At 44.9% G+C, this 14,641-nt stretch overlaps 1 protein-coding gene across 1 annotated transcript in view; it reads right to left on the reverse strand.

Annotated features, from left to right (window-relative positions):
* Positions 1-14,641, reverse strand: part of Myo16 (myosin XVI) — a 337,213-nt gene that overhangs the window by 251,643 nt on the left and 70,929 nt on the right. The window contains exon 2 of the mRNA XM_090341887.1: positions 4,710-4,976. Within this exon, the coding sequence (XP_090198013.1) occupies positions 4,710-4,938 (229 nt within the window). The 5' untranslated portion in view covers positions 4,939-4,976. The remainder of the gene's footprint in view (positions 1-4,709; positions 4,977-14,641) is intronic.

The following is a 14,641-nucleotide window of genomic DNA, read 5'->3' on the forward strand; positions in this document are numbered from 1 at the left end:
GTGTGTGTGTGTGTGTGTGTGTGTGTGTGTATCTCACAAGGATGCCTTTCATTCCACATGAATCCCGCTACCAAAAGGCTCAAAAATCACTCTAGACAAGATTTTGAACTCAGACAAGGGCAGATGCTGGCGGGGTTGGGGTTGTAAGCTAGTTCAGCCATTCTGGAAAGCAGTGTGGAGGTTTCTTAAAGAACTGAAAATTGACCTTCCCTGTGGAGATTTCTTAAAGAACTGAAAATTGACCTTCCCTACGATCCCGCCATACCACTCCTGGGCATCTATCCTGAGCATTATGACCCAAGATATGATAAGGACACCTGCTCAGCTATCTTCATCTCTGCACTATTCACAATAGCCAGGCAATGGAAACAATCCAGATGCCCTACTACAGATGAATGGACACAGAAAATGTGGGATATATATATATATATATATATATATATATATATATAATGGAATTCTACATAGCCAACAGACAAGATAAAATAATGGCATTTGGGGCCGGGAGTTTGGCCTAGTGGTAGAGTGCTTGCCTAGCATGCATGAAGACCCGGGTTTGATTCCTCGGTACCACATACATAGAAAAAAGTTGGAAATGGTACTGAGGCTCAAGTGGTAGAGCTCTAGCCTTGAGAAAGTCCAAGGACAGTGCTCAGGCCCTGAGCTCAAGCCCAGGACTGGCAAAAAAAAACCCAACAACAAAATAATGGCATTTGCAGGGAAGAACGAGTCATGTTGAGTGAGACAAGTCAAGATCAAAGGAACAAAAGGCGCATGATATCCTTAATGCGTGGCTATTAGATCCAAACAGCACAAGAATGAGGACTCATTATTCACATACCCAATGCTATGGACATGGTATTGGAACTATAAACACAACTACATAGACAGAAAAATGTGTGACTCTATAGACATAATGTTTTAATACATAGATTAATATGTATATATCTATGACAGATAAGCCCTCAGCCTAATTTCAGTTATGTTCTACATTCTAAATGCCAGTGATTGTATGTAGAGATTCTCTTCTTGAACACTTGTTTGTTAAATATGTCATTTGATATAGGATGTAAAAATCAATGTTAATAAATTCTTTAATAAAAAATCACTCTAGAAACTGAAGTCATTTACCAACCAAACCTTCTCAATAATAGCAATAGGCTTATCATAATCAGTTCATCCAATAAACTGTAAAGAGCTACATATTCTGGATATATTTTGGAAGATAATGGATGTTCTACAAACAGTTGATAATACCTGCGGAGTATTCAAAAGAAGGTAAAACCTCTTCAAGTTAATACCTCATTAGCACAAAATGATTTCAGTATTTATACTGTAGCAGACCAGAAGTGACATTAGTTAGTTGAAAACCAAGGAGAAAATTGGGGTGTGGTGAGGAGATGGAGAAGGATGCTCAGCTTTGAACCTGACAGGCTGGAATGGGGGGAGGGGCAACAGGACAGGAAGGAAAAGACTTCCAGGAGGCTTTGGCTGACTCCTTGATGAGGAACAGAACTCAATTAGGAAACTGAGAGACAACGGAGGAGTCTCCACTGTGAGGTACGATGCTTAGCCATGGAACTACAAGTCGGCCAGAGAGACAATGGGATCTGAGCACAAACACTGAGGCCACCTCCTTCTTAGTCTCAATTCCTCACTGTGTAGAGTAGGGAGGATGTCCCACCTACCTGTGGCTTCTGAGAACAATAACCAAAGTCACAGTGGTGGAACATAAGCTAAAAATACCCACCATGTCCAAGGAAAACACTGGCGATTATTTTCCACCACCAACAAGAACAAAAAAAATGTTATCAGTAAGGCCATCACTAAAATCTACTGGGTATGCAAGAATAGAAGCTCTAGCATGGAATTTATCTTGCCATGTGAGTTTTCTCTATCTGCTTCTTCTCTATCTCTTTATCTGCTTCCTCACCATGTTCCTCCATCTCTGTCTCTTGAAATAACTGTGACTTCAACTAACGACCCTGAAGGAAAAGTGAGAACAGATTTTCCTTTTAGAGAGAAAAGAGTCACTGAACACATTGTAGATTGGTACCATATATTAAAATGACAAACTGAGGCTAAAATATTACTAACTCTCAGAAGACAATAATAAAGCACCAAAGACATTAAATTCCAACTTTAACAAGTGCAGTACTTTTAAAGTGAAAAAAAATCTGAATTACCTTTAAACAACACATTATAAACGTTAGCATAAATACCATCACAGACGTGAAAAGTACATTTGATTCTTTATACACAGTCAGGCAATAAAAAGTGCTGTGCTTGGAAAGAAACCGTAAAGGAAAATTACTCATGCAAATCACAATATTCAATGTTGAAACAACGGATAGAAAGGATTTCCCCGCCTCTGGCAGTGCTATTTATTTTCTCAAGTGCAAAAACAGGTACATTTGACTGCTTCGGTAGCTTATGATAAATGAAAATATCACTGCCCTGATTAAAGGGAAATCTTTTCCTGGATACACTCTGGAGGAAGAAAAATGAGTGTTAGGGAGGTGACAACACCTCTAAAGTGATTGCTAGTCTTCTGAAAACAATGTAACCTCTTAAATTACAAAAACTCCTTCATTTGCCTTTACCGCAGCCTATGGGAACTCAGGGGGCTGATTTCCAATCAAAGCTGGCAAGCCAGTTTTATACACCATGTTCGTTAGCACATGCACAAACAGCTGAGCTAATTTTTCTATCAGGGCCAGTCCAAGCAATAGTGTGATGTGAATGAACATGTGTTTTCTAATCCTCAGGCAACAATTACTTCTTCCCAGGCTCAGTCTCCTCATCCATACAAGTGGGAGAAAGCTCTTATTCCACAGGCAGCCCTGCTCCTAAATGGACCTTTCGGCTTCTTCCCCAGCTTCCCGTGTGGAAGGCCTTGCTGCAGTGAACCAGGCAGGTTCAGGAGAAAGGAGAGCTAATGACGCCATGAGATGGCTTCTCTGTGATGAGCGGTGCATCACGTCATGAGGTGGCTGGATGTTCATCTGTGAGCCAGGCCCCTTCATCTTACATGTCCTGGCTCGAGTATAATCTTCTCAGTCTATGTTATTTTTTTGTCAATCATGGGGCTTGAACTCTGGGCCTGGGTGCTGTCCCTGAGCTCTTCAGTTCAAGGCTACCTGCCTACCTCTGGGACTGGGCATTGTCCTTGAGATCTTCAGCACAAGGCTAATGCTCTACCTCTTGAGCCACCGTGCCACTTCCAGTTTTCAGTGGTTAATTGGAGGTGAGAGTCTCACAAACTTTAGTGTCCAACCTGGCTTTGAACCACAACCTCAGTCTTCTGAGTAGTTAGGATTTCAGGAGTGAGCCACCACGCATGGCTTATGCTAATTTTATAAGCAACGACCCAAGCTAAGACACTCTCCACAGCCAGGTATTTTAGTTCTGGATTATCATAGTAACCTTTTTAGCAGTTGTTGGAAATCTAAACCGTTTTGTTGAATCACTGAACATGTCATCACCGCATGCTAAAGCTGATCTCTGGCCCTGCCCAGTTGTTTCCATTAGCAATGCAGAGTTTATTTCAGTACTAAGAGGGTGAAACGTTATGGAGGATGACTTTTTGTGGACATTGTCATCCAGGGTCTTCTTGGACTTCTTTTGTGCTACTGCTGTGATGAAGAACAACAAGACGACGTGGAAGAAAGACTTCATAAAGTGTGTGGACAGCATGCATGGACAGGACACTGCACGTGTGTCTATGCTTTCATGCTGTGTACTCTGGCTCTCTCAACCTCTCTGTCCCCATTCTTTGTATTGATTATTACAACCAGGGAAACATCGACCACTACCTCTCACTTTTTCCTGTTCATTGTGTATAACTCCAGAGGCAAAACCGCAAAAGGCAACATCCTCAATGAAACTTAGTGTATAGCTAGTCACCCGCAGTTTGAATCAAAGTTACTATTTGCTTCTTTAGAACTGAAGGTCATATTCAATTGTTTTAAGTTTTGTATCTTTATAGCAACACCCACTGATAAACCACCTGCTATAAATGCGTATATTTCATGTATTTGTTAAACTTCAAATATGCATTAATAAGTTCTTCACCAAGTGTGCATTTAGGCGAGAACTACTGAGTGCCTGTTTTGCCAAATTTGTACCATATTTTACCAAATTTGTACTCAAATGTAATATGGAATAATTTCTGTGGGAGGAGGTTTAGGATAAAGCTGTAAGTCTTACATTAGAAAACCAAGTAGTTAAAAAGAAGCAAAAGGAGCCGAAAAGCAATGCCAACCCATTTGTGAAACTTCTGAGTCACCTCTGATCCTTCTCATTTGTTTTTACATCCAATTTTTTCTTACCAATTTCATGGGGCTTTATAGTTCATTTTCAAGTCAACAGCCATTCATGGGACTTTGGGGCTGAACTTCCCCTCCGCCCCAGACAAGCATTCCCAGGCGCTCTCCTCTGTCCCCAGCTGCACTCGCCCCCTCTCACTGCCAGCTCACTTTAGACGGCAGTCTCCAGTCCAGGAGCGCAGAGGAGAGTCTTCCCGTGATCCTAGCCCAGAAGAAGGACCGGCTGCAGGGGTGACCCCAGCCTGGCCCAGTCCACGCAGGCTGGGCCACATCCTGACCCCTGACCTCAAGGCCTGCCCCCCCCCCCACAGTGAGGTCACCAAACACCCCTGTGCAGGCAGAGGCCACGCGCCCCTCTCCAGCCCCTCCCCGCCGCCGTACCTTCCTTGTCCTGGCGGTGGACCACGGCGTCGCGGATCACGTCCGCTGGGTGGAAGCGGACCCGGGGGCTCCTCCCGGGCCTCGGCCTCCTCCAGGCTGGCCCTTCCCGCTGCCGCCAGGCCTCCTCGCGCTCGTAGTAGGCCTGGACTTGCTCTCCTCGCAGGCGCCTCACCAGCCGCTGCCGCTGGCCGAGGGGCAGCGACTCCAGCAAACACTGGTCAATTTCCATGTCCTGGGACCGGAAGGCGTTACATAGCCGGAAGCAACCTGGCAAGGGACAGGGGAACGTCACTGGACCGCCACTGTCGCCACAGCCCTCTGTGCCAGCCGCCACTCGCCCAGCCAGGGCTCACGCCCGCCCTCCCCATCCCATCACCCCCACCAAGGCCCCCAAGTCTACCCACTGCCCATCCACTGTGCAATGGACCAAGAAAACAACACAACCTGCCCAGTGAGGAGAATGCTGCTGGGAGAGAACATCCCCGGGCTGTGGGGTCTTACACGACGGCGGAGTCAGCCACCGACTCACTGCTCAACCCTCTTCTTGATTACAAGACTCGCATTCCCAAGCGCAGCAACCACGGTTACATGGAAAGGTGGACATGACGCAAGATTGTCTTTAGGTCTCTCAAACCTAGTGATATGTTGTTTAATAAAGTGTTTTGTACTAATACACTGATTAACCCGCTGAATTATCCGTGTATTAAAGATACAGTCATTATGATCCACTAACCCATCCAATTATCCACTCTGAAATACTACCTTTCAAGATACTATTTCATGGGGCCGGGAGTTTGGCCTAGTGGTTAAAGTGCTTGCCTAGCATGCATGAAGACCCGGGTTCGATTCCTCGGTACCACATACATAGAAAAAAAAAAAGCCAGAAGTGGTGCTGAGGCTCAAGTGGTAGAGCTCTAGCCTTGAGAAAGTCCAAGGACAGTGCTCAGGCCCTGAGCTCAAGCCCAGGACTGGCAAAAAAAAAAAAAAAAAGATACTATTTCATATAAAAGCACCCAAGACACCCCTAAGATGCTGCACAAACACTTGCATTTACCACTACCATTAAAAATCTTACTGTTGGCAGAAGATTAAAGGAAAGCAATGGAAGTTCTAGAACCTGGTTCAGAAGTGCAGCTTCAGATGTCCTTTCTCAATAAGGGAAATCCACTTATTTTTCAGAATGTGTTTCATGACATAGCCGGGCTGCTCTGGACTCCCTGCGTGGCTCAGGCTGGCTTCACATTTATGATCGTCTTCTGTCAGCATCTCCATTGCTGGGATTACAGGTACGTGCCATCACACTCAGCAATGCTTGCTTTTCCAACGTACTTGTGAGGTGAATCCCAGCAAGTTGACATAACTATACATGTTCAAACTGTGGCATGTTCTGTACCATACCTGCCTGCCTTCCATGCCAAGGGCCAGTTTCTCATTTCCCAGGAGCAGCCATGATGTTGCTTTTTCCATTTCTGTATCTCTTGCTACTTTGAAAATTGTTTTTTTTTTTTAACCACAAACACAGCTGCATCAATAAGACAGTCTGTGGTTTGTATGTGAAGAAAACTTAATTGAGAGAAGCTGCATCATGTCCAAGCCTGAAGGGACGTTTGTATGTCAAAGTCAAAAACGGTTCATACACACTCAAGAGTAAGAAGACAAGACACAATGATTCCCTGAGGTACCCACAACATCAAGGACTCAACATGCACTTGATTTGCGTAATACATGAGGTGGGGGAGAGGGAGACAGAGGGGGAAAGAGGGGGAGAGAGGGAAAGAAAGGAGGAGAGAGGGGGAAAGAAGAGGAGAGAAGGGGAGAGAGGGGGAAAGAGAGGGTAACATTGGGCTTTTATCTTCATTGTTTATTTGCATTTATAAGCATCTGGGAGCATCAAGTATTTGTATATAAAATCTTCCCTTTCCAGTGACCCCATCGCAGTAGATGACAGTGGTTCTGAAATAATGACAAACAACTGCCATTGTATGCTGCTGTAATAAGAGCCATGCTGAGGATGGTTGTGGGAGAGTGATCCGAGCACTCCACGGAGAATGTCTTTTGCTGGCAAACCTGCTTAGGAAACCGACTCACATTTGGCTTACTGACTTTGACGATGTGTCCTACGTGACTGCCCCAACTTGTCACTCATTGCCTGGGGGATAGCAAGGGCCCCTGGAAAACCATAAAGACACAAAGCAGCACCTGATTTCCGGTCGCCAACAAGTGTGCCATTGGCAGCAGAGGACAATCTAATTAATGCTGGGACCCTCCAGATCTTGGTGCCTGAGCAGAATCCCTTGGGAAAACTGATTATTCAGTTCTTAGGACTGCATGGTGACAATCCAGGATGCATGGAACAATCCCAGGGTCCATCAGAATGGAGGACCAAACCTTTACTCTTACGATTTGGGAAAACCAAAAGCCATGACTGTGAAACTTAAAATTCATATTGGTATAAGACATTCATTTTGGATGCATTCTACCGTCAAATAATACCTTTACATTATGCTGGAGTTATCTAAAAGTTTTTTCCTGTAAAAATATCAGACATTGTGACCAATTATTTTATGTAATTACAGGGTAAAGGACGCCACACCAGTGCATGCATGCTGACAGTATCACTATTCAATAGCCAGTAGATATGACCACAGAGGAAGTGGAAGAACAGAATAAGGTATACACATACAGTGGCATAGGATTTAGTTGTTAAAAAAGGGAATTAACCTGGAAGATACTGTTAGGCAAAATGTATCTATCAGTAGCCAGGCACTGACGATGGCTCATGCCTATAATCTTAGCTACTGAAGAGGCTGATATTTGAGGATCCACATTGGAAGCCAGCCCTTGAGGGAGTCTGTAAGAATCTTATCTCCAATTAACCATCAGAGAACTAGAATTGGAGCTGTGGCTCAAAGCAGTAGAGCAATAGCCTTGAGCAAATGAGCTCAGGGACAGCGCTCAGGCCCTGAGTTCAAGCCTCAGGACTACAACCACCACCACCGAAATGACGTGTCAGTAAAAATTAAATTCAGTAATATTTAACTTCTCCTTAATGAATTAGCTGAACTCTTAGACAGTAGAATTGTGGTTTGCAAGTAAGGAAGGGAAAAGGAGGTCGCATTCACTAGAAAGTTTCAGGTTGCCAAGGTGAGAATTGTCTGGGATGTCTTTCATAAGAGTTTATAGTTACTATTCATGAGCCTTATACTGCAAAGTGGTTTCAGTGGTAGATTTCAGGCCATACTTTAAACATCTAATATTGTTGTTATAGAGGCAATGTACAGAGGGGTTACAACTACGTAAGTCAAGTTAAAAGTCCCTTTTGGTTTGGACAGCGTCACCCCTTCCCTTGCTCTCTTCCAGTTTTCCTCCCATCTCCACTCACAAGCTGTGCAGTTCATTCTCAACATAATGCCCCATGTGCACCACTGCTGCATTGGTTCATTTGTCCCTCCATTTCTGGGATTTCTTTTACCTTCCCAAGGACGGATAAACAATCATGCTGTGTTTCCGATATAATAGAGGCACCAGTGCTTGTGTCATAGGGGCTTAAAACACACCTGCAGCTTAAGAAACTTACAAAAAATATGGCAGCAGCCACCTCATGTACTCCACTCCTCACAGACGTTTGCTTGAAATTCTGCAAGCCTGAGAGCAAGCTTCTCGATTGAAACCCAGCAGGTGTACACACGTGCATTGCACACGCACACACACACAGAGAAACCACAGCTGCTACCCACAGCTCCTTGAGCAGCAACTTTATTCTTGGAATCCGTTGCTATAACAAGATTCCAAAGAGATTTCTTTTTAGTTGCAGATTACAATGGCAGTGAAACAAAGGATCAATTTAAGTTTTTATAGCAAGAGTACAATCAATTTCAGCACACTCCCCCAGAGCCTTTAAAAAACCTCTCTAATCACTGAAGTCTTTAGAAAATGCTGAATTTTAGCATGGTTGTAATCAGGATGCAATATGCTATACATCTTAACAGGAAAAATGAAAACAGTAGAAGGAAGCTTCATTTGAATGAGATAGAAATGTTATGAGCTAAAATAATCAAGGATTTTGGTCTCTGATGCCTTCAATGCTTTCATTGAAACATTTCTCTGAAGGGTGAGGGAAATAAACTACGTAAATAAAGAACCAAATTCCACTCAAGAAAAACCACCACATATTTACTTCACTGATGTTCAGCTATCTTTCAGATTTCAAGATTACATATGTCCAGGCTGTGTGGGTTTTTTATCTCTTACCTGAATTATGATCAATGCTTTCTCTTTTAATCTGTGCAGTTCCAGAGGCCTGGAAGCTGTCCGTGAAATTTGTCGCTCAAGGTGAGTGGTGTATCAAGACTTGTGGGGTTTTTTTTGATGGTTAATTGGAGATAAGAGTCTCAAGGACTTTCCTTCCCAGGCTGGCTTCAAATTGCAATCCTTATATCTAAGCCTCCTGAATAGTTATAATTGTAAGCATGAACCACCAGCACCAACCAGGCTGCCATTTCCACATGACATATGACCAAAAATACCACACTGCTCGTCCTACTGTGCACCGATTTGTGCTTTCCCACATTTAACATGTCTCAATAAATCTTTAATCGATTTTTGGTTATGACGAATGGCTTTTCATTGGATGTAACTTTCATTCTCTCTAGGATTTGTTTTCGGATAGCTAGAAAACTGAAGACTGTCATATTGGTGGGCATCCTGGTTTATCTCCCCAATGGCTATGATGTGAATCTGTACCCATGGTTGCCTGTGGGAATCGAGTGTGAACTCAGTGTCCTGTGCCTCCAGGTCCAGTGTGTGTTGTCGTCGCCCTGACACACAGAGTACCAGCTAAACAGAGTCATTCCCACTCCATCTCAGCCTGCTATCTGCAGTCCCAGCTCCAGGCCTCAGTCACGTGGCTTTAGATATGCCCTTAGCTTCTTCCCGGTTGGTTCGACTTTATTCCAAGGGATTATTATTTTTTGCCAATCCTCTCTTGAACTCAGAGCCTGAGCACTGTCTTTGGGTTTTCTCAAGGCTAGAGCTCTACCACTTGAACCACAACACCACTTCTGGTTTTTTCTGTGTATATGATACTGAGGAATCGAACCTGGGTCTTCATGCATGTTAGGTAAGCGCTCCACCATTAGACCAAACTCCCGGCCCCAGTGGGATTGGTTTCTTTTCCTTTGTGTCTTGTGTAAACCTCACAGGGAAGATCTAATGACAAAATGTAAGCAAACTGTCAACAAAGGGTCTCTAATCAGGTATCCACTAGATGAGGGCTATGACTTGTTTTCCAACAAGTTCATGGTCATGATCCCGACAAGCTGTAGCCCAGGCTGTTATTGATGCATTCACACTCAACCAAAAACATTTGCGCCCTCTGCTTCAAGTACCCATGTTTGATGATGAGCAGAATCATCTGCTCAGAGCACACATCTCCATATGAAGCGCACATCTCCAGCCTTCACCTCTGGTTGGCATAGCGGAGAAGAGATTCAGCTTACTAAATCTGCCAGAGAAAGTATTTAACAGACAAGCGTGTGGCCTCCAGTCTCGCCTGGAGCAGCTCTCCCCAGCAGCCACACGCCAGGTTCTTCCAGTGGCTGGAGGCTCTCCAGATGAACAAGGCGTATTTCAGATAGTAGATCAGTTAACACATGCTGCTTGTGACTGATTCCTCCTTGAAACCTTCATTTCATTAAGAATGAATGAAGTACACTCAGAGAACCCCTCGATGGCCGCCGCCTGATGAGCTGTAAATGAAATACTTCTGCCTTTTACTTCAGGGGTATAGGCTGGAACAACACTTAGGAAACTCCTAAATTAGCAGAAAACCAGCAGTAAAAAACCTGCCAGCAGTATTACTCCATTGATCATCTAACCTACTACTCCATCTAAGCTGGAAAGGAGGGTGGGAGATGTGTACAGCCGTGTCACACTAACCTCCTAAGCCAGAGGTCCAAGTGCAAACCCCTTTCTTCCCGCCCCAAATCCAACCATGAGCCAAGCATCCTAACAACAGTCTTGCGAAACTGAACTCCATTCCAGTTTTTAAATCAGGTGTTTTCTGGCAAGTTCATCTGTATATTAAGCACAGATTTCTGTTTCCATGACAACAATAGACACAGTCTCCACTGTCATTTATACGCAAATCCATAGAGGAAGGTAGAATTAAAAGAATGTAATAAAAAGTGGAAGATGTTGCCTACCAAAAGGAAGTTTTGTTCACTAACTTTATTAAGAAGTCCTTTTTATAAAACAATTCAAAACAAAATAGGCAATGAGCCTTCTATTAAAGAGCACCATACTAATAGCTTAAAGAAAAAAAGCTTTGCAATCGTGTTAGTAGTCATTTGGCATTTCAGTGCACAGTTCCATGAGACACATGAATGGATGGGTGAGATGGGTAGATGAATGAGTAGATGATAGAAGACAGATACATGGATAAATAGACGGGGCAATGAATGAATAAACAGATGATAAACACATGTATACTTGAAGCGTTTAAAACCCCACTGCGGGATAGAACCAGGAGAGGATGAAACACAGACACGTGGGCATCAGAGGCTGGAGGAGGCCAGTGTCACCGAGGACTGCTCTGTCTTAGCACTGCTGGGCTCAGGACCCCAGAATCCTGTCCTTCCAACAGTAAGGGTGAGGCTCTGTGCATGTTGGGGAGAATGGGGAGGGCAGAGAGATCAGGTCCACCGGCTTCTCAGGGACCACCCAGTGGACGGAGGTGGTATTACCATGACCCTGTCTTTTTCAAAGGCAGTGTCGAGTACCAAGCCCTGAAGGAGATTCATAATTTGCCAGGAAGGAACCGAATTTGAACATGGCTGAGACACCTGCAATTTGTCTCAGGGCCCCATAAGGAGCAGTGCAGGCTCCTTGAATGATTGTGGGGCAGGCTCAACCCCTCATGGCTCACTGGGAGATGAACAGGGGGGAGTGAAAACCCATGCACAATTCCTGAGGAACAGAAAAGCCTTTGAGCTGCCCTGATCAGCTCATGAGAGCCTTTGAAATGGGCTCCCTTAATCCAGCCAAAGTTTTACCTACTAGATGACGTCTCACAGAGCAAATAAATAGTACTCTAGAAACAATGTCTCTGTTGACTTTTCTTCTCTCGGTACTGCATAGCTGTGACTTTTACATCTTCAAAATACATGGCACTGTGGGGCCTTTCTGGCACGAAACCCAGCTTGTTATCAGGTCATTTCCAAGTCTGTCTCCCTCTTTCTGCAGCCCGGGGTCTGAGAAGATCAGTCAATTGATTTCAAATCGCAAGTCACTAATTTGTATTTGTCTCTCCTTGACATTCCTCATTTTAGGATAATAAATAATTCAAGCCTCTTCATTTTCTCTTATTCCAAAGACCCTTAAGCTCTTTGCCTTTAATTATCTTCCCTCGGCTCTCCCTTACTCTAGGAAACACCAAAAGTAAGCGCATGAGTTAATACACATCCTTGATTCTCATTTAGTTTTTATTGTCATGTTTTAAACTACAGGGCAGCGTCTTATAAGCTGTTTTTAACCACAGCCATCTGTGAAGAGCATAAAGTACTTGATCTTTCCATCATGACCCTTCAGTTGGGTCCCAAATACTTAAGTCAGTTTGAAATTCCACAGCTTAAAAACCATTAAAACGGTATCTGCCATCGCAGAACACCTTCTCTCAGAAAGAAACACACGGGGTTGGGTACTATGGCCTCCACCTGTAATCCTAGTTATTTGGGAAGCAGAAATGAGTAGGATTGTGTGTTGAAGCCAGACTGGGCCAAGTTAGCAAGAAAGTCAGTCAAGAAAGCCAATCGTGGTAGCACACATTGGTCACCTCAGTCAGGTCAGAACCCACAGGAAGGAGGATGGAAATCCAAGACTAGCCCAGGGGAAAAGTGAACGAGAGTCCATTTCCATGAATAAGTGGAGTGTGGGAATTCCAGCTACTTAGGGGGATGTAGGTTGGAGGATCCTGATTTGAGACCAGCCAGAGCAAAACTGTGAAACCACAACATCAAATTAACAGAAACAGAAGAAGGTTGGGGCAGTGGGTCAGGCAGTAGAGGATCTGCTGACAGAAAGGAGGTAAGTGTGACTAGCCTGTAGCTCAGAACCAAAAGCACTGCATAAAAGTGTGAGTCAGCATCTCAGAATGATCCTTCCTGAAACAGGCTATCCTGTGCTGAACTGTAGAATTAATTTATGACAATTGGTGGAAAAACAAGTTCCCTTAATGTAAACTTCACTGGAATATACGTTCTTGTTGTTAAGGTTCTTAGCATTAGTTCAACTTCACAAGTGATGGGAGGATGACAAAGGTAAAGCAGTGGGGTTCCAACAGAGAGCCTTCGTGGGTCATCTCTCCATCCCCTATGTGGGCTGGACAAACCCTGAGGGCCTTAAATACATGTGGACAGGTGCATGGGTTTGAATTTCTAAAGATGATATAAATGCATAGGCCACACTTGTGAAATATCCGTGATATGATCACTTTACCCAAGAGCTGCTGTGCATGTCTGTAATTGCAGCTGCTTAGAAGGCACAGGCAGGAGGATTGCAAGTTTGCCGTGAGCTCAGCAAATTTGGTCCAAGTGGTAAAGTTACGTGCTGACAAACACAAGGCCATGGGTTCAATCCCAGGCATGGAAAACCCAAATCAAAACAAAACACAGAACTGTCCCTGTTAAAACCATCAAACCTCTTGAGCCAAGCACGGTCTTCCCCTGGTCACCCTCTCTCCACTGTCAGCAGCTCAGCTAGCTGTGGAGCACACATACCAGGCAGGGGTGAAGTCTCTCCCAGGAGGCCCAGTAACTTTGCTGGCCATCCTCCCATTCCTCATGGGCCCTTCTCAGGGGCCAGGGCCCTGCTGGCCTCCGGGTGGATTCCCCTTGATGTTCTTCTCCAGGCAGCCACCATCTGGTCACTTCCTGCCACGATGTTCACCAACCCATTTCAGTCTTCTTCTTCATGAAGACTCTCAGCTCCCTCGTGGGCACACCTTCCTCTGTCTCCTTCCTGAAATGCCTCCCTGAACCATCTCCCGTCTCACTGGCAGCCAGGTCTCTCACCTTGTCTACAGTGATTACCGGGCACTAGCAACTCCACGTCTACTCAGACTGATCTCACTCCCATGTGCTTTAGAGTCATGTGGTAATGCCATCCTCAGACCTTATGGTATTTACTGTCCCAGCTTCTACCGAAGCTCACACGTCATACCATACACACTGTTTTCCAAAAACCTCATAGTCCCAGCCCTGACTTTGCCCCTTCTCTCATCTTCCACAGTAGCTACACGGTCCCAGGACTCTTGGTCCTCAAGGTTTCCCGGTGAACCGCATTTTCTCTCTGGAGCCACAGGATTGTCTTCCCAGACTCCGTGCTGCTGTCTTCCTGTTGCTCTTCATATCTCAACCCACTCCCAGACTCCTCTCTTCACCTGTGTGCTAACGGTGTCCAAGCGCGCCACTGGCTTTCGGGAAGGTCCATGCTCGCTTGCTGGTTTCCTCGTCTGGCTATCCAGCTGGAAGAATGAACTTGAGCCCAGCCTGGGCCAGAGCTCTGTGATGTGCTGCTGCCCTGGGTTTCACCAGCATAGAGCCGGAGTTCCCCCTGCACAGCTCAGCCTCAGACATGGTTCTTGAAAGCACCCAGGACTGGGAGATCCTGAGCAGCACCAACCATGGAAAGCATAAAGCATCCTCCTCTTCCATTCACTGACCCACCTGAGATAGATGACCAAAGGACAAGGACAGGCGTCAAGCAAGGGTGTGAGCCCTCCAGACAGAGGGCCGGCTTTCAATCACCATGTCAACACCAGCAATGCACAGTCACCTTGCTAGCTCTGTTCCCTCAACGCAAGCAGCCTATGACTTTCCTGAAAGAGCACAGAAAGGGGGAAGGCCAAACAGTGGATGCTGCTATTACAGTTGTCT

The sequence above is a fragment of the Megascapheus bottae genome, chromosome 11, assembly GCF_031878675.1.
Source record: "Megascapheus bottae isolate mThoBot1 chromosome 11, mThoBot2.hap1, whole genome shotgun sequence".
NCBI lineage: Eukaryota > Metazoa > Chordata > Mammalia > Rodentia > Geomyidae > Megascapheus > Megascapheus bottae.